At 34.4% G+C, this 24,342-nt stretch overlaps 1 protein-coding gene across 10 annotated transcripts in view; it reads left to right on the top strand.

Moving 5' to 3' along the window:
- Positions 1-24,342, top strand: part of DMXL1 (Dmx like 1) — a 132,642-nt gene that overhangs the window by 93,903 nt on the left and 14,397 nt on the right. For 6 of the 10 annotated variants that reach the window (XM_060416352.1, XM_042250330.1, XM_042250328.1 and 3 more), the window contains 7 exons: positions 4,221-4,307; positions 7,608-7,729; positions 8,096-8,237; positions 11,312-11,362; positions 11,616-11,676; positions 15,616-15,743; positions 22,111-22,203. In XM_060416352.1, the coding sequence (XP_060272335.1) occupies positions 4,221-4,307; positions 7,608-7,729; positions 8,096-8,237; positions 11,312-11,362; positions 11,616-11,676; positions 15,616-15,743; positions 22,111-22,203 (684 nt within the window). The remainder of the gene's footprint in view (positions 1-4,220; positions 4,308-7,607; positions 7,730-8,095; positions 8,238-11,311; positions 11,363-11,615; positions 11,677-15,615; positions 15,744-22,110; positions 22,204-24,342) is intronic. The other 4 variants (XM_004008689.6, XM_004008690.6, XM_042250329.2 and 1 more) reach the window with 1 other exon arrangement.

The following is a 24,342-nucleotide window of genomic DNA, read 5'->3' as shown; positions in this document are numbered from 1 at the left end:
TCCCCCTTATATATCCAGCCCAATCACATTTTATAAGCATGACTTGAAACCTTATATTAAGAAGATTTTTAAGACCATATTCATTGTGATTTTTTTACTCTGATTTTATTTTGTATGACTTTTAATGTTTGTAGCACATGTGAGTTCCATATTTTTATTTGCCAGTATCATGTCCCTGGTAGCTTGGACGGTAAAGCGTCTGCCTACAGTGTGGGAGACCTGGGTTCAATCCCTGGGTCATGAAGATCCCCTGGAGAAGGAAATGGCAACCCACTCCAGTATTCATGCCTGGAAAATCCCACGGACCGAGAAGCCTGGTGGGCTTCAGTCCATGGGGTCACAAAGAGTCGAACACAACTGAGCGACTTCTCTTCACTTCACATCATGTCCCCACTTCCTTCCTTTCTTTCCCAGCTTAGATTCCATGAGCCCTTACCATCTGAGCCACCAGGGAAGCCCTCTCATTGTGATCAAGCCCTTGCAAACCTCCTAACCTTTTTGCCCTCTTCTCTCTACACTGTACTTGCCTTCAAAATTCCCAAACCTGTTTAAACCTAGCTCTCTACCAACTCTATGTCTGCACCCAAGTAGCTGAACATGGATAAAGTAAAAGCACAAACCATGGGGACTTGCCTTATTTAAAATTTATAGTCACAAATCTCAAATTAAACTATCCCACCATCATAATTTTTTCATTTTCTTTTCTTTCTCCCTACTTTTCCCTTTTATCTCAGCTTTACGATATTTCTTTACTACTTTCCATGGATGACTTCATTTTGCTATCAAAATAAGTACAGTCAGCAGAGATTGAGCCCACCGTATTGTCCCATCACCAGATCTCACTTCTGTTCTGTATGCAGATATTTTGTTCTCCCTTCTCTCAAAATAGATATCTGACACTGTTTCATCCAAAGCCAAATCTTCCACTTGTGCACTGATCCTGTCTGTTCTTATCTCCCCAAGAACTTTGCTTCGGTATTTATTCCTCATCTCACTCCCATGATAAATTTTTACCTAAGTTATTCTCAACATAAGTAAATATATTTTATTGTCTTTAATATGAAAACCAAAAAAAAAAAAATCTATCTTTGAGTCTATCACCTTATTTCTCTAAGTCTTTATCTAGGAAAATTCATTTATAGAGTTGCCTATAAAGTCATTCAAGAATGAAACTTAAAGAGTAATATTGCAGATACCATGTAGGAGCTACCCAGTTTCAGAAATAAAACATTGTCAACTCAATTGAATGCCCCTGTGACTATTCCCCAGTGGACTTCCTTCCCTACTCACCAAATGTCACGTGTTTCTCTAACCTAGTTGCTGCTGCTGCTGCTAAGTTGCATCAGTTGTGTCTGACTGTGCAACCCCATAGATGGAAGCCCACCAGTCTCCTCTGTCCCTGGGATTCTCCAGGCAAGAACACTGGAGTGGGTTGCCATTTCCTTCTCCAATGCATGAAAGTGAAAGTGAAGTCGCCCAGTTGTGTCTGACTCTTAGCGACCCCATGGACTGTAGCCTACCAGGCTCCTCCGTCCATGGGATTTCCCAGGCAAGAGTACTGGAGTGGGGTGCCATTGCCTTCTCCATCTAACCTAGTTAGGTATTATCTTTAGTTTGCTCCATTGTGATTGTCCTAGTGTGTGACTACACTGATTGCAGTAGTCAATTTTCTGTCTTTATAAAATTCAACTTTTTAGTATCCTTTGATAGTGTTAATCTCAGCTACTTTTTTGAAACTCTTGGTTCGAGAATGTTTCCTGTTCTGTCAGTTTATTCACTGTCAGTATTTCTCTTTCCCAGTGCTATTTCCTAGTCCTGAAATGACCAATCTTTCTTTCATACCATTGAAATGTGGAATACTCTAGGACTTACTTCTCTAACCTTTTCTCTTCCTATCTTTACTTTCTGTATGGTTTATCTGATAGCTTAAATATCATCCATTGGCTGATAATCTTAATTATTCCTAATATTTAGGAATAATGAGTAGGAATAATTAGGAATTACTGATAATTATTATGATGGTAATATGATAATAAATATTATTATTGTGATAATAATAATTATCAGTAATTCCTAATTATTCCTACTCACTTCATGAATTCCAGACCTGCATATATAACCTAATAGTTACCTCCCCATGAATGTCAAAACACATAATTTCCTGTCTTCCCCTAATTCCAGCCTAAACCCACTGTTTCCTTCACTTTCATCGAGTATCCTTTATTGAGATAGATCTGTAAACGGGGAGTCATCCTTGCTTTCTCTAATACTCATACTTCAGTTTCAGCCCATTGACAAAATTTATCTTATTTCTAACCACTTAATCACTACCACTATTCTACTACCCTAGTCAAATCCACCACTACTTCTCACTTTAGCTATTGTAGTAGCCTCTTAACTCATTTCCTGGCAGCCAGTGTCTCACCCTTTGTGTTTTACCCTACAACATCCAGAATTGCCAAAACCTTCCAGTATTTTTATAACTTTAAAAATGAAATCTGGATTCTTCATTATGGCTTTTAAAGCTCTGTACAAACAAAACCTGCTACTTCTCCAAACTCATCTCCTACAACTTGTTATTGTTCTCAAAATTAAATATGCATAAACTCTTAATGCTAAACACCATTTCTCCTGTTCCACTCCACCCCCTTTAGTTGATTCTCATGCAGGTCATCTTGGGACCACACCATTGAGAAACAGTGTTTTGGTAAATCTAGATAATGAGAGGACAGGAATGTATTTCCTTACCAAAGAAGCTTTTTTTGAACTTCTTGCTTTTCTCTCCATGAGAATGAAGTTTGAAGACTGTCCTGCAGGTGACGCTACCCACCCCCGCATTCATTACCAGCAAATAGCATATTGCTCTATTCCATGGAAATACTATTTGTCTTTATATCTAATTTCTTTAAAAATCCAATAGTAAACACTTAGTGTGCTTTAGATACCAGGCAAATAGGCGGTTAATTTGGAATTTTAGTCATTACAAAATTTGACTTAGACATTGTTACAGACGATGAGCCTCAGACAGGTAAGACTTTATTTAGAAGAGAAGTTGACCTTCAAATCAACCAAAATGTTTGTATGAGCAGTGAATTTTTAAAATATTTGTTAGCAAGTTGCATTTAAGATTATATTTGATATTTTTCATCCAGTGACTGTGAGTTTTGATTGCATATGGTTATTTTGGTTTAATCATAAGTCTCTTTCAACTTTGTAAATGAACTATCATCTTAGTTGCCATTTTTAAAAATACTGCTAACCCTACTCAGTTCTGTGGTCAAACAGTGGATGGGGATTGGTGATATTTTATTTAAATTTTCCAGGAAGTAAATTTGTTTTCTAATTTCAAATTAATAACTTCTATATTTCATGATGAATTATAAAACATTTTATAATAATTCATTTTAAAGATTGAAGGTTAGGGAGAATAAAATATAATGAATCATAGTGCATTGAGTAACATCTCTAACTCTTAACAATTGCCTCTTCATTTTACCTCTGATTATTTTAGTAAATTTTAATTTTATACAGTACTCTCTTCTAAGTTGAAAGATGTATTTGCCTTCTGTGGTATAAGCAAAAGGTCAAATACGTTTCCCTTATCTAACGTATGTTGGATTATGGTCTATTCAGCTATTAATACTGACTTGGGTAAAATATTATGCTTTTCAGGATTTCAGGTTTATTTTATAACTAGAAAGTTATTTTATATGGAGTCTGTAAAATATATTCAGCTGGCTGTGTCCTGCTTGTTCTTCTGTAGATCATGAACTAAGAATGGTTTTTATATTTTTGAAAGGTTTTTTAAAAGAATATGCAGCATGACTATTGGTCTGCAAAACCTAAAATATTTATCTTCTGGCTTTTCTATATTTTTAAAATATTATCAAAAGATTATAAACTCAAGAAGTGTGGTAAATTTATTTTACTTTAATAATTAGAATGCCTTAAATTATCTTATTGCACCTTAAGAATATAAGCAGTTAATGGAGTTGTTTATCAATTATGTTTTTATATGTGAAAAGGCAAATTTGTACAGATGTCATTTCCTCTTACCAAATTTTGTTTCAGAAATAATTAGCATGTAAATTAGTAACCTTTGGATTTGAATTATCTAAAAAGCATCTTAATTTATGCAAGTATTAAATGAAAGACCAGCATATTTCTTTTTCCCATTACTAACATTGCTGTATGTTTGTACCTTTCTTCCCTCCATGTAGATAGAAGCAGATTTGGGATATCCTGGAGGTAAAGCAAGAATTATTCATAAGGAATCTGATATCATTACTGCCTTTGCTGTTAACAAAGTAAGTACATCGACTTTTTTCTGTAATTAAGTATTCATAGTTGGAGAATGTCTCCTATTCTGTCAGTTTATTTACTAGTATTGTTTCCCTTTCTCAAAGCTATTTTTCTACTCCCTAAATTGCAATCTGAGTAAATTCTTTATTATATAAGATGATTATATTGCTTGATAATTTATTTGACTATGGATATATAGCAGATAAAAATACTTTATTACTAAACAGAGGGAAGTCTCAAGTATTTATATATGCAGTTGTCTTGAGAATTATTGTATTTTATTTTTATTTTTTGGCCATGCAGCAGGGCATGTGGGATCTTAGTTCCCTGTTTAGGGATTGAATTCACACCCCCTGCAGTGGAAGGATGGCGTCTTAACCACTGGACCACCAGGGACGTCCCCTGCCTTTACAGTTTATACAACACATCCAATTAATCCAAAGAAAATGTTTTCTGTCTTTCTTATATGAATATGTTGAATGTGATTCTTAGATCAAAATTAAGCTTAAATGTGTCTCACAGAAAGTCTTCCTCTTTAACTTTTAGCTATAATAGCTGCCCAACTAGAGTGTTTGCTTTGTATCCCTTACCCTTCTACTCAGCATGCTCCATAGAGGTGTCTATAAGCTACTTACAGAAGAGGTAGCCTTAGGTACAGTGGTCCATGGTTGAAATTTGTCTTAGCACTTTCTCCTCCTTTCTTGCCTAACTGCCTTACTAAAAAATGTATAAAAACTTCTAGTTACTCATTTCCTTTTACTACCAATAACCTAAAGGAGATATATATCTAGATATGTGTGTGTATATATATCAGTTCAGTTCAGCCGCTCAGTCATGTCTGACTCTTTGCGACCCCATGGACTGCAGCACTCCAGGCCTCCCTGTCCATCACCAAGTCCCAGAGTTTACTCAAACTCAGGTCCATTGAGTCAGTGATGCCATCTAATCATCTCATCCTCTGTTGTCCCCTTCTCCTCCTGCCTGTGAGAGAGAGAGAGAGAGAGAGAGATACACACACACACACACACACACATATACACACACACACACACACACACACCTTTTCATGTATTCATAACTTTAAAATATTATTTAGATCATATCCTATGGCATTACCCATTCAGTAACCATTCACCAACTGGTTCTTCATTGTCCTGTGCTTGTCTGTCTTGTCTTTGATTTCATCTAGATAGTGCCTTTGTCATTCTTTCCTCATCTTTTCCTAGGTTCCTTGTCTCATTTCCTCATAGACACTCCTGATTAATGACTAGTTCTGTTCATAGCAGGCAAGTTTGGAATTAGCCCCTTAGCCAGGCAGTTCTCATGATGTGCTAATATATAATATGATATATACATGTGAAATACAAATTCAAAATTATTATCTATACACAACTAGTACCTTCCTTCTCCTGAAGAAAATAAGATTTTAATATTTTGTGTTATAAAACAAACTAGCTTTTTTCTCTTATTTGAATTTATATAACTAGTTGAACAGTCATCCTCATGATAATAATACAGAGTCTTCTGTTGACTTTCTAATGTTTAATTTTTAAATTAACTTTCTTTGTTTAATTTTTATTTCTCCAGTTATTTTGTTAAATTTTTACATCTTTGCTAAATTTGTAGGTAAGAAATAATATCTTTTGCTTTAAATTGCAGTAATTAAAAATGCTGATAACATTGAACTTTTCCTCATTTGTGTAGTTGTGGATTATCTGTCAAGCACTGTGAAGGATCTGAGATACTCCCCTGCATTCAATCTAACAAGTTAGCTTTTACAATTTAATGGATACTGTTAGAAGACACAAGACTCCAGGACCAGAGACAAAGTATAGTTTATTACTAACAGCAAAAGCAAAAGCCAGAACATTAGCATTTTTGCTCTGGTTCCCTAAGGTGCAATTCCTAGTGACAGCAAGAGGGCTAGATGATACCTAAACAAAGTGTGTTGCATTACAGGCAGAGAACAGTGAGTTCAGGGAACCCAAATCTTTTCTAATGGACAGTAAGCATATCTGCCTTTTGATCTGGAGGGAGAGACTATAGCTATATAGGCATCCTGATAATAATACTGTGAAACAAAGGCAGTCATTGACTAATTCACAAGACACACAGAAGTAGAGAGTCACATGGAGAATTACCTTCCAGCAGTGTAGTTAATTTCCTTTTTTCCACATATCTCTGGAGTCTCAGTTTTTTCAGTCTCAGTTTGTATTAGAATTTTGCATAATTGAAATATTAGTCCTGTTTTCTCTTTGCTATCAATAATCTTCCTTTTTTCCTTTAAAGATACACATTTTAAATTTATAGATGTTGAAAGTTTTCTATCATTTAATCTGACCAACTTTTCACTGATGATTTTTTTCTGAAATACTTACTTCATCACCTTTTCTTGGTGAGTGAAGTAAGTGAAGTCACTGAGTCATGTCCGACTCTTTGCGACCCCGTGGACTGTGGCTCACCAGGCTCCTCCGTCCATGCGATTCTCCAGGCAAGAATACTGGAGTGGATTGCCATTTCCTTCTCCAGGGAATTTTCCCAACCCAGGGATCAAATTCAGGTCTCCCGCATTGCAGGCAGATGCTTTAACCTCTGAGCCACCAGGGAAGCCCTAAAAAAGTGAAAGTCGCTCAGTCGTGTTCGACTCTTTGCGATCCCATGGACTATACAGCCCACAGAATTGTCCAGGCCGAAATACTGGAGTGGGTAGCTTTTCCCTTCTCCAGGGGATCTTCCCATCCAGGGACTGAACTCATGTCTCCCACACTGCAGGCGGATTCTTTACTAACTGAGACACGAGACCCCTTCCCAAATTCTGTTTGTCTTGCCTAAGATTGAAAGGCTTTAGGAGAAAGAAATACCATCTTATTTGAATAATTCACCGTTATTTCTTCAGTTTGAAGTTCTTATCTCCCTTACCTTTGTTTACCTTCCAGGGCTCTTATATTTTTCAATATCTCACTTCACATTTCTGAACTGTGCAAATTTTAGGGAGATAGTACCATTCTAGTAGACTAGAGAGAGAGTGCTACTGGCAGAAGAAATGAAGTGGCACTTGCATTTCCATTTGTAGCTGCCTTCTGTTGAGCGCTGTGAAAGTCTCAAAATATAAACACATCTCCAGGTTCATCCTGATGGTTATCTCAAAGTTTAATTATTAAAATATTTATTTGTGAAAATAATATTTATTCTATACCTAAAGTTATCATTTCTAGAGGCTGTTTTGTAGTCTCCATTTTCAAAAGTAGCCCATATATACACTATGCTTTCTTTATTTAAAGATTATTATATGATTTATTTTTCAGGCGAATAGAAACTGCATAGCAATTGCTTCGAGCCATGATGTTCAAGAACTAGATGTTTCTGGAATTCTGGCTACACAGATCTATACTTGGGTAGATGATGATGTAGAAGTGGAAACCAAAGGGTACCCTTTTACTTTGTTTTTAAATGGTGATATTGTAGGATGAATGATGATATCCACAGAACTGTACCTTTCAAGTTATTTTTTTAAAGGAATATTCCTAGATTGTAAGCAAAATGGAAGTTGATATGCTAAAGAATAAAGAAGTGGGATGGCTTGAACTTTAAAAAAGTGGGTTGAGGGTTGGAAGGGAATAAGAGAAGGGATCTGAAATTGTTCATGCATGGAATTATTGGCTGTGAGTTAGGAGTTGAGCTGAAGAAAATTAATTTTAAAGAGAAATCCAAAGTCATATGTTAGAGCTTTCAGGTATAACAAGAAATGAAGACCTTTCTTCGTTGATTTATTCTGGCTGACATTCCTTTGTAGATCAGAAGATTTCTTGGTTATACATGCTCGTGATGATTTAACAGCTGTGCAAGGTACAACCCCATATACACATAGCAATCCTGGTACTCCAATTAACATGCCATGGCTTGGTAGTACACAGACTGGCAGAGGAGCATCTGTGGTATGTAAAGTTAAAAATGTTTGTGTATAAATGTCTGCTTTTTCCCTCTAAATTAATAAGATAAAGGATGTAAATGTTTTTTAAAAATTTAATTTTTTTAGTAAGTCATACTTTTTGGAAGTTCTGATTTTTTTATTTGAAGAATAATAGGTTTTCATTTGATAACAAAAGTTATTTTAAATAAATGAAAATACAAAGAGATGTATTTTAAGTAATAATTATTTGAAACTTACTGTTCCAAATTAGACCTCAGCAAACCACATGCTGTGGGTCAGATCCTGCCTACCACCTGTTTTTGTGTCATGCTAAGAATTTATATTTTTAAGCCATTAAAAAAAATCAAAATAAGTATGGTATTTTGTGACACATGAAAATTATATGAAATTTAGATTTTATTGTATATAAATAAAGTTTTATTAGAACATGGCCACACATTTTTTTAGTATTTCGTTTATGGATGCTTTCACATTACAATGGTAAAATTGAGATTCTGAGACAGAGACTATATGCCCATAAAGCACCAAACATTTATTTATCTAATTCTTTTCCAAAAAGATTTGCCAAATATTTTTAAATGGTTATCAACTAACAACTCTTAGTTGATGCTGAGACAAATATGTTTTTCTTTTCATGAAAAAATAAAAATGATACAAATTTTTTTTTAATTTAAGCAAAATATAATATGCAGATGAACTGAAAAAGTATGATGATGTAGAAGTGGAAACCAAAGGGTACCCTTTTACTTTGTTTTTAAATGGTGATATTGTAGTATGAATGACGATATCCACAGAACTGTACCCTGATTACCTAGGATATAATCCATAGCTGTATCTATAGGAGTATAGAAATCGATACACAGAACCAAAGAAACCCAGCACCAGCAATTTTTCAATGACTTGCTAGGTGGTAGGTGTTTTTTTTCCCCACTGTTTCTTAAGTCCTGTAGAATTCTGTCTTTGCACCCCGTGCCAATTTTTTGACTAATTAGTGAAGATAATTCTTTAAATAAAGCTTGATTATCTTTAATAATACCTGATAATATTTTATACTTAATGCAGTTCCTTTACCAATCATATAACCTTATTATTGTTTGAGATATCTGTTGTAGCTGTTACATTACTCCACTTAACCATTCTTTAGATGAAGCTTGAGATCGAGAAAGGTCAAAGAATTTAACTCAGGTCACTGTCTCCAATTTGTGGTAGAGCTTCTGTTAAAGCCCTCCATTCCTCTTCACTCATTGATTTCATGGAGGACGGTTTTAAGTATTGAATTGAAGAACATGAAAAACAGTCTAGTGATTATTCAAAAGAAAAGACTTGGTCATTAATAGTTAATTTTTTCCATTGGACAGATACATTAAAATTCACTTGTAAAACTTAACGATGTTATCTTTTAAAGGAGAACTTAGAATATACAAAATATATTAAAAGAAATAATAAGCATTTTTTCCAGCTCTATTTTCAGAGAATATAATACAATTCTTCCTGAAACAGTTTTCTTTCTGGTCTCTGCTTCTACAACTGCTCCCTCTGTCTGTTACACAGCAGGCAGAGTTTCTCTTTTCTAAAACATCACTCAGGTTATCACTCCCATGCTTAAAACTAAGATTTCCCAGTACTGCTTTAAAACACGTCCTTCACATGGCTTCTGAGGCCCTGTGTGACTTAAACTCAGCCAGCCTCTGCAGTAGCATCTCCCTTTTTTCCCCCCTGGATTCTCTTTGCTCTCTAGTTCCAGTGACCTTCTTTCTACCGCTTGAACACATCAGACTTAGAGCCTCTGCCTTGGTTTCTACTCAGAATACTTGCTGTTTACCATTCAGATCTCAACTCAGATTCCCAGAGATTTCTCTTGTTTCCCTAGCAAAGGTATCTGCTCCTGCCTCCTCTACTCCCAGTTATCCTGTTTTCTCATTTGATAGTCATATTATCCCATTTTATCATCTCTATAGCTTTTATCAATTTATAAATTATCTATTATTATTTGGTTGTATTTTTTTATACCCTTCTGAATGTAAGCTCTTTGAGAGTTTATTATGTGTCTACTTTATACACACTGGTGATCTCTAAGTAGAATGTGCTTAACCTTTAGTCGATGCTCAGAAAATATTTGCTTACTCTCCAGAGCATTTTTATGTGGAAATTTACCTTTGTCATTCCTCTTAGGACTGAATTTTCTTCCTATTTAAATGTTAGAACATCTTTTTAGTTGGTGTCATTGTGGTTTGTAAACATAAGTATTGGGATTACCCCACTCCAGCCTCAGGAAAAAGACACCAGTATAATAAGGTGGTTCCTTTTATATAGATTTACTAAAATAATCAATGATTTCTTTTCCCTTGTACTAGTCTGCATATGCTTTCAGAAACTTAACTCTTTGTATTTTTTATTCATGATTTTCCTTTCTTTGATACTCTTATTAGGAAAAAAAGTAGTTAGAAAAATCAAGAATCCTCAGGCTGTTTTTTTTAATTGAGACTAGAGGTTTAAAAATGATGTTTACTAAACAGAAATGACATTCAGCAGGCTTTCAGTTTTTGTGGGTAGGGAATTTGATCAGATATTTTCTAGTCCTATTATTTTATTAAATTATGCATACTAATGAAAAGGAATACTAGTTAGGACCAATTTCTGCTCTTTTGGAGTATAGCTGTATCAAACATGTCTTTCAGTGTTTCTGTTCCTCCCTGATTCTGCTGACCTAGTTCCGTCTTTCCCTATTATATCCCCACTTTACTTATGGCTTTGGCCTAATTAAACAATTTAAAATCCAAAAGAACAATAACAACAAAAAAATGTGCATGAGACTGGTGATACACACTTAGGATAATCTATAACTTTAGCTATAGTCTATAAGTAGGATATATCCTGTAAATTAAAATTATCCCTTTAGTTTCAAGTACTTAGTTTACTCTTGTTTGACAGGCTACTTAAACCATTCAAAGCATAATTTTAAAATGGATAAATAAATAGTTCCAAACTATCAGTTAAAAATTTATACAGTTTTCTGTTTACCTCTTTTTTTTTTTTTTCACATGCTTCTGCCTGTCTTTTTAACCTTATCCTATTCAGGATTATTCCAATAAATTTAATGGGATCAGAAAAGAATTGGCAAGAAAGGAGGTAAGACTAAATTCTTGAGGTGAATTTGTTCTTAGATCCTAGGCAATGATGCAGAAAATGTATGTACACTTAAAATGTTAGCTGAGCTGTTAAAAATTTTATTTCTGTTATCATATTTAGTATTTTTAGCACCCATTATGATAGTTATGAAATCACACAAAAATAAATGTTACTTGAATTTCCTGTCAGAATATAAAATTTTAATGCTACTTTTTATTAAAAGTGTAAATGAATGATTTTTCTTTGTTAACAGATGATTAAGAAGGCCATTAATAATGTCAGAAGAATGACTTCTCATCCAACTCTTCCTTACTGTAAGTTGATAATAAGCCATTATTGTAAAGAATTTAAAGGAAAATTCTAGTATCAATCAAAAGTAGTCAACTTTTATTTTGTTGTTGTTGAGAATGTTTGCTAGCAAGTGAAATCACCTCAAAATTGAGTAAAAATAGAGAAAGTAATTTTCCTGAATTAATAAAGACTAACCTAATGTGTAAATTTTTAGCATTTTGCTGCATATTTCTTAGCACATTTTATTTTTGAGCATTTCTATACTCTTCATAGTGTTAAATTATAGCTGACAATTACTGTTTTAATAATTGGATCACTCTCATCTTTTATTATATAGACCAGAACCATATCTTGATCATTTAGAGGCTCATCATAATCAGTTTGTTTTTTTTTAATATATGTCAGTTTATCTTTTATCAGACACACTAATAGTAAGTATAGTGGTTATACAGTCTAAGGCAGGATATATTTATTTTCAGTTAATCTTCCTAGGAATCTCAAAAATTTTTCTTCCTTTAACAAAGAACTTAATTAATGGGGAATTATTGGAAGTATTGAAGCAGAAATAATAATAGAGACAACTTTAAAATTAACTGTTGGGTTGGAATCAGTATTCATATTGGCATGTGAGTATTTTAAGTTTTTTTAAATAAGATTTTTAAGTTGTGCCCTTCATCAAGTTGTCCTACCACACAGTAACAAAAATAGTAAAAATAGTGCATGTTAACTAAAAGATACTCATGTCCCTCCAATTTAATAACCTATTAAAAATTGTACCACCTTTTTTATGAGAAATATTCTGATAAAATACAAGTGACAAAACCAAAGTTCTTTTTACTTAATGATCACAAGTGCTGTAAGCATGTGTTATCAGAGTTATATACCACTATCTAATAAAAGTGTTCAAGAGAGCCATATACTTAAGATGAATAGGTAGCTTCTATTACTTATGCTAGAGATATAAAATAATACTGAAAACTTGAGTCGATTTTTCACTATGTTGAATTTATTCAATACTAGAAGTATATGTTTTCTATCCACAAGTCTAATGTAAAACATGAACTAAAAACAATCATGAGATGGTTTAGAGAGAAAGGAGTCAAAGGTGTTTTATATATAAAGTGTAGATAATATGAATCCCACAGCAGGAAAATTTGGCATTGCTTAAAACCTATCCTTACTCTTTGCAGTAGGGTTTAGAAGTTTCCTGAAATATTGAAGGGATTTCATTATTTCTCAGCCCTGAAGCATGTGTGATGACAATTGACTAGTTTATAAATATGCTCTGCCTCAAGCCCATAGATTTAAATAAAATAATTCCTGGATTCAAAGAAAATTAATGGGCTTATTTTCATAGTTCTTAGGTAATATCATGTAACTTCTGTCTTGGGATAAGTACTTTCTCCATTCAGAGAACTACTGTAGCTGACAGAGAGTTGAAAAATTAAATGCTAATTAGTCACTGAAATTTTTTTACAGTATACTGTTTCATATCATGAATAAGTCTCACAGATAGTAATTTCGTTCAACTGTGGGCTACTTTCATGAACTGGAGTTTTAAAATGAGTTATTTATTTATTTAAAAAAATTTTTTGTATTACTTTTTTTTTTTTTTGTCATGCTGTGTCTTTGTTGCTGCGTGAGCTTTTTCCATTGCAGTGTATGGCTTCTAATTGCAGTGGTTTCTCTTGTTGTGGAGCACAGGCTCTAGGGAGCATGGACTTCAGTGGTTTCGATGCATGGGCTCAGTAGTTGTGGCTCCCCAGCTCTAGAGCAGAGGCTCGGTAGTTGTGGTGCACGGGCTAAGGTACTCTATGGCATGTGGGATCTTCCCGAACCAGGGATTGAACTCGTGTCTCCTGCATTAGCAGGTGAATTCTTTGCCATTGAACCACCAGGGAAGCCCTGAAATAGGTTTTTTAAAAAATTTGACTGAATTGCTGATACTTCAAAACAGTTCCTTTCTTCCTTGGAACAGATTTTTAAAAGATCTTAGTCATTATAAACCAATACTTTTGGACTTAAGGAAAATTTTATAGAAGTTAATCTGATGAGTTGAAATAGAAAGGTAAATCTTAAAAAGAAAGTTCCATTAAAAAAAAATAATGATTTTGTCAAAATTTTTAAGCTTGCCTTTAACTCTTTCCACACCTATATAGCATAACACTCTCCAGTTACTAATGAGGGATATTTACTCAGACAACTTGGTTATAGGAACCTTTTGGGTTTTTTTAACTTTATAAAGTTTTAAGAGAATATTTCATTTTCATGTAAGCTACTAATAGGGATTTTTCCAAATAAATGAAAACCATGAATAATAGAAAAATTTGAATGATTTTTGTTAATGCATCTAGTCCAATTTATGTTTGTGATTAAGCTAGACAAAACTATAGAGGGGAGGGGAATACAGTTTACATCCCTTGTTGTTGTTCAATCACTAAGTCATGTCCGACTCTGCAGTCACATGAACTGCAGCACACCAGGTTTCCCTGTCCTTCACTGTTTCCTAGAGTTTGTTCAAACTCGTGTCCATCGAGTCGGTGATGCCACCCAACCAACTTATCCTGTCACCCCCACCCCCTTCTCCTGCCTTCATTCTTTCCCAGCATCAAGGTCTTTTCCAATGAGTCAGCTCTTCACATCAGGTGGCCCTACTACTAACATTGCTAGTCACAAGAAATTGTACCCACTCTTGCATCCCAGCCCAGTGTTAAAATATAACCAAAACAGTTGAAGTTCCTTTATTTTAAGTACTTGGAAAGGAAGGAAGGAAGGTTGATTCATATATGACTAGAAATGTGCTAGATGCTTTACGTACATTAATATAATTTTTCACTACCTCTGTACCATATTCTTAATGTCAGTTTAGCCCTGTATGTTAGGTTTATTTCTGAATGATTTATATAAATTATCTCATTTACTTCTCAGAACTGTACAGTGACTTATATATCATTAATGATATCATTAATGATATATTATATATCATTATAGTAGTGACTTATATACCTTTTTGGCTTCCCTGGTGGCACAGATGGTAAAGAATCTGCCTGTAATGCAGGAGACCCAGGTTCAACTCCTGGATCAGAAAGTTCCCGGGAGAAGGAAATGGCAACCCACTCCAGTATTCTCACCTGGAGAATCCCCATGGACAGAGGAGCGTGGAGGGCTGCAGTCCATGGGGTCACAAAGAGTCGGACTCAACTGAGTGACTAACACTTTCACTTTCATATACCTTTTACAAGAAGAAAATAGAGCAAGGGGATTATGTAAGATTCCTAGTAACATACAATTAGTAAATGATAAAGCAAAGAAGTAATAATATTTAGTTTATTCATATTCCTTAGTGAAATGGATACTGTATTTGAGTATTAGATCAATCATAATAAAATTATTAGAAATGATTGATTTTTTAACATGACTTTCAAGACCTCCAATCGTTTTGTCAGAGAAAAATGCAGATATTTAAACATTATTAGTATGCCTGATAAGAATTGACTGTTAGTAATCCCAAGATCATCTTTTTAATACAGTTAATTTGAAATATTGTGTTTGTCTCAGGTTTACAACAGTGATTCAGTACTTTGATACATTGCAAAATGATCACCATGATAAGTCCAGTTACCATCTGTCACCATACAAAGTTAAATAATCCTAAGACTCTAACTCTTCATCATAAACATTATCTATTAAAGGTTATTAAAACACAATTGAGATAATTTCAAAAGAAAATAAAGTTTATAGAGATCTGATTCAATTGCTTCTGTTGTTTTGTGTGAGGATATGTTCTCAGATGAAAGCCTTATGCAATTATCTGTTTTTAAGATTGAGAGTATTCAAGTGAAGTTTCATACAAAAGTGAATTTATCTAAATTGACTGTGACTCATTTCTTAGGTATTTCTTTCATATTTTCACATTGATTCTTGAAATAAATTTGTAGTTTTTTTTCCCTCTTATAATGCAGATCTGACAGGAGCTCAAGATGGAAGTGTCAGAATGTTCGAATGGGGCCATTCTCAACAAATAACCTGTTTCCGCTCTGGTGGCAATTCAAGAGTTACAAGAATGAGATTTAACTATCAAGGAAATAAGGTAATATTTAAAAGTGTAAATAGGGGTAATGGTTTGATTTTCTTAAAGGTTTATGAATATTTCTTATTTGGGCTTCTGAAAAGAACAGTTCACTGATCTACTGGTGAAGTATTAATCCATCTATATGAATTCTTTTCAAAGAAATTCCTTTCAAAATTTAAATTCACTTGGTTCTTTCTGTAAAGACATTATATATATGTCCATCAAAATTCTTTTATGTGATGCTTAAGGACCAAATGATTATAGGACCATCTTCTAAATACTTCTGCTTTCTTTATCCTCTGGAACCTACTCAAAATATGGTCAGGTACCAAGTAGTAGGCAACATCTGAGAGCCTATTAGAAATGCAGATTATTGACTCCAGAGCTATCAAATCACCATCTGTTTTTTAGCCAGATGCTCCTGTGATTTGTACAAAACGTTAAAGTTTGAGGAACACCTGCTCTAGAAAGGATGTTGGCAAACTATGGCCTAGACCACCTATTTTGTAAATAAAGTTATATTTGAACACAGCTAACCAGTTCATTATTTGTTTTCCATGATTATTTTCTCAGTTCAGCAACAGAGTTCAGGGGAACAAAGACTTTATACCTGGCAAGCCATATTTATTCTATGGGCCTTTTAACAAAAATTTGCCAACCTGGCTCTTGCTGTCTTCACTTCCTGTAATCTTCCTTCCTAAAACTGTCTCTCTCTGCCCCTCCTGTCTTATTAGCACTTCAAACAGCTACTAAAGAGGAAATCAGCCTTCTTTTTGTCTTTATGACCATGCTGCACTAAAAACATTCACATGGGCCCTTGCTGATAGTACATCTTGCCTTTCATTTTCTGTCAGCCTCCAAACCTTCCACCATCCTTACATGTTACTTGTATCATGGTGTGCTACAACCTTTTTGCCTACAACATTTATTAGATGGCTCTTAGCATTTCACTAAAGTCAACAATTTTTTCCTGTATTTATGAAACAGAATTGAGAGCATATAATTTCTTAATAGTAATTAGCAACATTCTTTGCTCCTTAATGGGAAATTAAAGGAGTTTAATCAAGAAACCTTTTAATCTAAAAACATGAGCATATAAGAATATCATTTATATACTCATGTTTTTCCATTGTGTCAATGTTATATTGTTACTAACTAATCTCTCTAATGCATCCTTCATATTGCCAACAAAGTTATGTAACAAATAGCATAGGGAGTTCCTAGCTGTCCAGTGGTTAGGACTCTGTGCTTTCACTGCTAGGGCCCGAGTTCGATCCCTGGTCAGGGAACTAAGATCCCACAAGCCTTGCAACATGGCCAAAAAAGATAAAAAAGGAAAAAAAAACCAGCATTATATATATACACTGTAGATGAAATCATGTTGTCCTTTTCAAGAACCCACAGTCTCCTCGTTATATCTAAAAGTCCATACTCTTAAGTGTGACATTCAAGCCCTTCTACACTCATAGAGTTATTTTATTTTATTTATTTTATTTTTTTGGCATGATATATTTATTTATTTATTTAAATTTACTTTATTTTACTTTACAATACTGTATTGCTTTTGCCATACATTGACATGAATCCACCACAGGTGTACATGCGTTCCCAAACATGAACCCCCCTCCCACCTGCCTCCCCATAATATCTCTCTGGGTCATCCCCGTGCACCAGCCCCAAGCATGCTGTATCCTGCATCGGACATAGACTGGCGATTCAATTCTTACATGATAGTATACATGTTTCAATGCCATTCTCCCAAATCATGCCACCCTCTCCCTTTCCCTCTGAGACCAAAAGTCTGCTATACACATCTGTGTCTTTTTTGCTGTCTTGCATACAGGGTCATCATTGCCATCTTTTAAATTCCATATATATGTGTTAGTATACTGTATTGGTGTTTTTCTTTCTGGCTTACTTCACTGTGTATAATCGGCTCCAGTTTCATCCATCTCATCAGAACTGATTCAACTGTATTCTTTTTAACAGCTGAGTAATACTCCATTGTGTATATGTACCACAGCTTTTTATCCATTCATCTGCTGATGGACATCTAGGTTGCTTCCATGCCCTGGCTATTATAAACAGTGCTGCGATGAACATTGGGGTACATGTGTCTCTTTCAATTCTGGTTTCCTCGGTGTGTATGCCCAGCAGTGGGATTGCTGGCTCATAAGGCAGTTCTATTTGCAATTTTTTAAGGAATCTCCACACTGTTCTCCAAAGTGGCTGTACTAGTTTGCATTCCCACCAACAGTGTAGGAGGGTTCCCTTTTCTCCACACCCTCTCCAGCATTTATTGCTTGCAGATTTTTGGATTGCAGACATTCTGACTGGTGTGAAGTGGTACCTCATTGTGGTTTTGATTTGCATTTCTCTAATAATGAGTGATGTTGAGCATCTTTTCATGTGTTTGTTAGCCATCCGTATGTCTTCTTTGGAGAAATGTCTATTTAGTTCTTTGGCCCATTTTTTGATTGGGTCATTTATTTTTCTGGAGTTGAGCTGCATAAGTTGCTTGTATATTTTTGAGATTAGTTGTTTGTCAGTTGCTTCATTTGCTATTATTTTCTCCCATTCAGAAGGCTGTCTTTTCACCTTGCTTGTATTTTCCTTTGTTGTACTGAAGCTTTTAATTTTAATTAGATCCCATTTGTTTATTTTTGCTTTTATTTCCAGAATTCTGGGTGGTGGATCATAGAGGATCCTGCTGTGATTTATGTTGGAGAGTGTTTTGCCTATGTTCTCCTCTAGGAGTTTTATAGTTTCTGGTCTTACATTTAGATCTTTAATCCATTTTGAGTTTATTTTTGTGTGCGGTGTTAGAAAGTAATCTAGTTTCATTCTTTTACACGTGGTTGACCAGTTTTCCCAGCACCACTTGTTAAAGAGATTGTCTTTACTCCATTGTATATTCTTGCCTCCTTTGTCAAAGATAAGGTGTCCATATGTGTGTGGATTTATCTCTGGGCTTTCTATTTTTGTGCCAGTACCATACTGTCTTGATGACTGTGGCTTTGTAGTAGAGCCTGAAGTCAGGCAAGCTGATTCCTCCAGTTCCATTCTTCTTTCTCAAGATTGCTTTGGCTATTTGAGGTTTTTTGTATTTCCCTACAAATCTTGAAATTATTTGTTCTAGTTCTGTGAAAAATATGGCTGGTAGCTTGATAGGGATTGCATTGAATTTGTAAATTGCTTTGGGTAGTATATTCATTTTCACTATATTGATTCTTCCAATCCATGAACATGGTATATTTCTCCATCTATTAGTGTCCTCTTTGATTTCTTTCATCAGTGTTTTATAGTTTTCTATATATAGGTCTTTAGTTTCCTTAGGTAGATATATTCCTAAGTATTTTATTCTTTCGTTGCAATGGTGAATGGAATTGTTTCCTTAATTTCTTTTTCTACTTTCTCATTATTAGTGTATAGGAATGCAAGGGATTTCTGTGTGTTGATTTTATATCCTGCAACTTTACTATATTCATTGATTAGCTCTAGTAATTTTCTGGTGGAGTCTTTAGGGTTTTCTATGTAGAGGATCATGTCATCTGCAAACAGTGAGAGTTTTACTTCTTCTTTTCCAGTTTGGATTCCTTTTATTTCTTTTTCTGCTCTGATTGCTGTGGCCAAAACTTCCAGAACTATGTTAAATAGTAGCAGTGAAAGTGGGCACCCTTGTCTTGTTCCTGACAGAGTTATTTTATGTATTTAACGTTCTGACTAACCCGGATTCAATCCCTGGGTGGGGAAGATCCCTTGGAGAAGGAAATGGCTACCCACTCCAGTATTCTTGCCAAAAGAATTTCATGGGGTTGTAAAGAGTGGGACACACCTGAGTGACTAACACAACAATACTCTCCTATATAGGCTTTTTTAAGGCACAACAAACTCTTCATTATTATCTGCCTAGGTATCTTTAACAGGCAGTCAGCTTACTGTTAATTCACCTTTGCCATGATGGTACCCAAAAGCACAACACCCTAGCATGCTATCTCCCTTAATAGGGAAGACTGCTGGAGTAAATGGAACAGGTAACTCACGCTACTTCACAATAATGCTGATCATTTTGTCAGAAGTCATTGGACATTGCAGAAAAACCAGGAGATAAAAGGGAGCATTTAGCAGGGAAAAAATGACCTGTGAGGAATGATTCCTCAGATTCAGGAAGATCTTACACTGTAAAACAAGAACAGGATTCTATGAACCAAAGGCAGTAGAATAATAAAGAAGTTTTATAAATTAAAAACATGCAATTCCCCAAAATTAGGAGAGTAGAGGAACTACTGATTAGAAGAACCGAATAGCAGAGTGGAAGTATTTGAAAATCAAATTTGTGACTGGGAAGTACAAATCAGGAATTTATCCCATCATGAAAAAACCCAAGAAGTAAATTGAGACAAAGATCCAGGAAAATGCATAGAAGACCTTTAAAAGACATAGCAGAAGAATAAAAAGAAAAGTGATTTAAAGAGGAAACGTTGTATTAAAAGGAATAATAAAATAAAAATTTCCCCATAGCAAAAAATGGATTTTTAGAAAAAGAAGGGCCTACCAAATACTAGACCAGAAGTAATGAGAAGAAGGAGTAGGGGTAAAGATGTTTACCTACAACCTCTCCACCTTCCTATCTAAAATAATGACATTTGCCTCCTTAAAAATAGAGGTTGCTGCTGCTGTTGCTGCTAAGTCGATTCAGTCATGTCCGACTCTGTGCGACCCCATAGACGGCAGCCCACCAGGCTCCCCCGTCCCTGGGATTCTCCAGGCAAGAACACTGGAATGGGTTGCCATTTCCTTCTCCAACGCATGAAAGTGAAAAGTGAAAGTGAAGTCGCTTAAGTTGTGTCCAACTCCTCGCGACCCCGTGGATTGCAGCCTACCAGGCTTCTCTGTCCATGGGATTTTCCAGGCAAGGGTACTGGAGTGGGGTGCCATTGCCTTCTCCGAAAATAGAGGTTACGAATAGACAATAGAACAGTATTCACAGAATTCTGATGGATAAGGAATGGAGCCAATGTCTGTCCAAACTCATGCAAAATTAATGGCAAAATAGACACATTTTTAAGTATGCAGAGAATTAGCACATTCCATATACACTTTCTGAAAAATGTACCTAAACTTACTCCATAAAACAGAATAAACCACAGAAAGGATAAACCCTGGAAAAATAGCTGTAAAAAATATAGTAAACAATGGGTTAATATTCCTACTATTAACCCTGTCAGTCAATTTTGTAAAAAGATGATGAAAACAACAAAGAATGTGAACAGTTGACCAAAAAACAAGCAGAACCCTATTCATGATCAATAACCCTCACTAATAACTGAAGAAATGAACATTAAAATGAGGATTTTCTGTTAATTGACAAATAGTTAAATTTTGTAGTATGCAGTGTTAACTAATGTGTAAGGGAAAATGGGTGTGTAAATTGATATTGCCACTTAGGATTTAATTTTGGCTTCACCTACCAATTTTAAATGATGCCCTTTGACAATTTTTTTTTCTTTTTGGATATCTGTCCTATATAAATACTCAGAGGTATATATGCAAGAACGTTCAAAGCAGCATTTTTATTATAGGAGAAAATGGAAATTCTATAGAGAAAAGCTTTAAAAAAAATTACAATACAACTATACAGTGCAATACTACACAGCACAAGAAAGAGGTAAATTTGTATGTACCAATGTGGAAAAATGGCTATCATAAGTAAAAGATATAATTGTAGAACTGTATATTATTATCTTAATTTCATTAAAAAAATATGTACGAGTGTTTGAATATTTGCAGAATAAATCTGAATGAAAACACATTGGATTATTAATGATTGTTACATCCGTAGATGGGAGAAGGCAGGAGTCGAAATTAGACATTTAAGATCTGTATCTTATACTCCCTTACTGGATTATTTTATCATCTTTCCAATCAAAATGCTCTGAGTTTCCATCAAGAATTCTTTTAGTATAATAAATTTTGTTTCATTTTACTTTCTACTGTTGTTCGCCACATTTTCCTTATTATATATCTCTGGGAATCTTTTTCAAAATGAACCGTGTTTTATCTTATACATACTAAAATTTTGTCACATGGCTTAATGTGTAAATCCAGTATCCCATTTTTGGAGTACCTACAGAGAATATACAGACTAGGCTATTGGTTAGTATAATAAATTGGGGATCTGATGTTGGTTTACTTTTCTCTGCCCTGGAATTTTTTAAAGCAGTAGCTAAATGTTTATCTGGACTAGATCCATGCATAGGTGAAATGAGAAATCAAACAATTTATGACTCAGATGTTTAAGATTTACAATACGAGATTTACAGTGAGGGTAAAGGTAAATATGTACCTTTTATTTGTACTAAATGCTAAATTTTTTTCTCTTAAGTTTGGAATAGTTGACGCTGATGGATATTTAAGTTTGTATCAAACAAACTGGAAATGTTGTCCAGTTACTGGAAGTATGCCTAAGCCATACCTGGTAAGCCAAGATTTCCTACCTTTAAATTTTTTTAATTTTTATTTTAAAGAAATCAAGAATATATACTTAAGTATCAAAGACAAAAATGTAAAATCTATCTAGTGCTATGTATTCAGTCATACTACTGTAAGTTTCGGTCTGTATTATGTTAAAATTACCCTGTGAGGTATAAAAATCTCTAGTCTCCAGTAACTTGGAAAATAAACCTGTAAAGTGCCTGGTTCTCATGGCAAGGGGAAATCAGATATATGGTTGCTAGAGGCAGGGGAAGTTAGATGGAGGCAGTTCAAAAGGTACAAACTTGGAGTTATAAGCCAGTACTAGGGATGTAGTGTACAACATGATTAACATAGTCAATATGTTATATATGAAAGTTGCTAAGTGAGTAAATTCTGAGTTCTCATCAAAGGAAAAATATTTTTTATTTTTCTTTTATATCTATGTGAGGTGGTGATATTGCTAAACATATTGTGGTAATCATTTCATGATGTATGTGAGACAGAACATTTTGCTGTACTCCTTAAACTTATACAGTGCTGCATGTTAATCATTTCTCAAAACCGAAAGAAAAAAGAAAAGTAAAAAAACTCACCAGAAAATATAAATAAATAATAAGAGTAGTGGATCAGTTACTTGATAAAGACCAAAGAAGTAAAATTTATTTAAAATGTAATAATTAGTCAAGGGATATATTTTTAAAGAAGAAAAGAAGCCTGTATAGAACCAACATGGTACCTCTGGAGACCCATGCAACCATAGGTTACTCAAGTACCTTTCTAGCCTTACTAAACTGCAGCTGGCTGTGATGCCTAAAAAGGATGATAAACAGACTAGTGCATCTAGTTGTTTTTCTGCAGTAAATTTATACCTTATGAACAAAGCAGAAAAGATATCCTATAGCTGGCGCTATTTTCTTGTCCATCTCTTAAAAAAAATTGATAACATCTTTATTCAGGACCACAAAAACTTAATGAACCTTCCACAACTTCATAGAACTGTGAATTTATATTTGATAGATTCTTCAGTGAAGCCCTTTGTAGGACTAAGCAATATCTATCAAGAAAAAAATTAAGAATGTGGGTTGATTCTGGTAGTTCACTCTAGGTTAAATGCTAGAAGAAAGTACTAATCTAAGTGAAAGCAAGCAAGGGAGTGTTGGTGAGGGTACTTTGAAACTATTTATTTTTTTCTCATATTTTCATTCAGCCAGCAGATTAAATGTACAGGTGGCCTTTGAACAACACAGGGATTAGGGGCACTGGACACCCTCCCCCCTCAAGTTGAAAATCTAAATATAACTTTGCAGGCAGCCCTCCATATCCATGGTCCTGCATCAATAGATTCAACCAACCTTGGATCATGTAGTACTCTAGAATGTGTTTATTGAAAAAAACAAAAAAAAAATCTGTGTATAAGTGGACCCATGTAGTTTAAACCTGTATAGTTCAAACCATGTTGTTCAACGGTGAACTGTACAAGTTTATGTTCCTAAGGGGACTATCTTTTTATTTTTTTGACTTCCAAAAAGACAGATTAGTTTAAAAATGAATAGTATTTGCTTTTGGAGATCAAAGTAAATTTTGTTTTAAAGACATATCATCTAGCCCAATTGCAGTGGTGTTTGGGGGCAATGGGGAGTGACTGAAAGGAAAATTTTTTCATGGGATGATTTTTGACATGTTTTAAAAATTCATTTTTTATTAAATGTCTAAACAGAAATAACTTAGCAGTGTTTATGATTGACTAAAAATCTCTCATAATAGTTTGTTATTATTTGATGGAATATTGAGAAACATTGTCAATTTTCTAATTTGTTGACTGTTAGTATTATGTTTTTATTTAACATATTTAAAAAAATATTTTAAAGTGTATTTCTGAAAATAAATAATTCAGTCTGAGATCATCTGAAATTCTAGTTTTTGTCTTCTAAGACAAACATTTTCACAAGTTTTCTAAGAAAAATATTTGAACTTAACCTCTTTTTGTTTCCCCTTGAACTTTTGGTTGAACAAAAGCAGAGGGCCTCGTAAAGGCTCATAATGTATGCATCTTCTTTAAGTAGCTCAGGAAAAGTGTATGTATGCATGTGTGTGTGTGTGAGAGAGAGGAGGCGGGGGGAGAAGAGAGAGAGAAGTGGCA

This window comes from Ovis aries, chromosome 5, assembly GCF_016772045.2.
Source record: "Ovis aries strain OAR_USU_Benz2616 breed Rambouillet chromosome 5, ARS-UI_Ramb_v3.0, whole genome shotgun sequence".
NCBI classification, from domain to species: domain Eukaryota; kingdom Metazoa; phylum Chordata; class Mammalia; order Artiodactyla; family Bovidae; genus Ovis; species Ovis aries.
The sequence above is the reverse complement of the archived record's forward strand: the minus strand, read 5'-3'. Positions and strand labels throughout refer to the sequence as shown.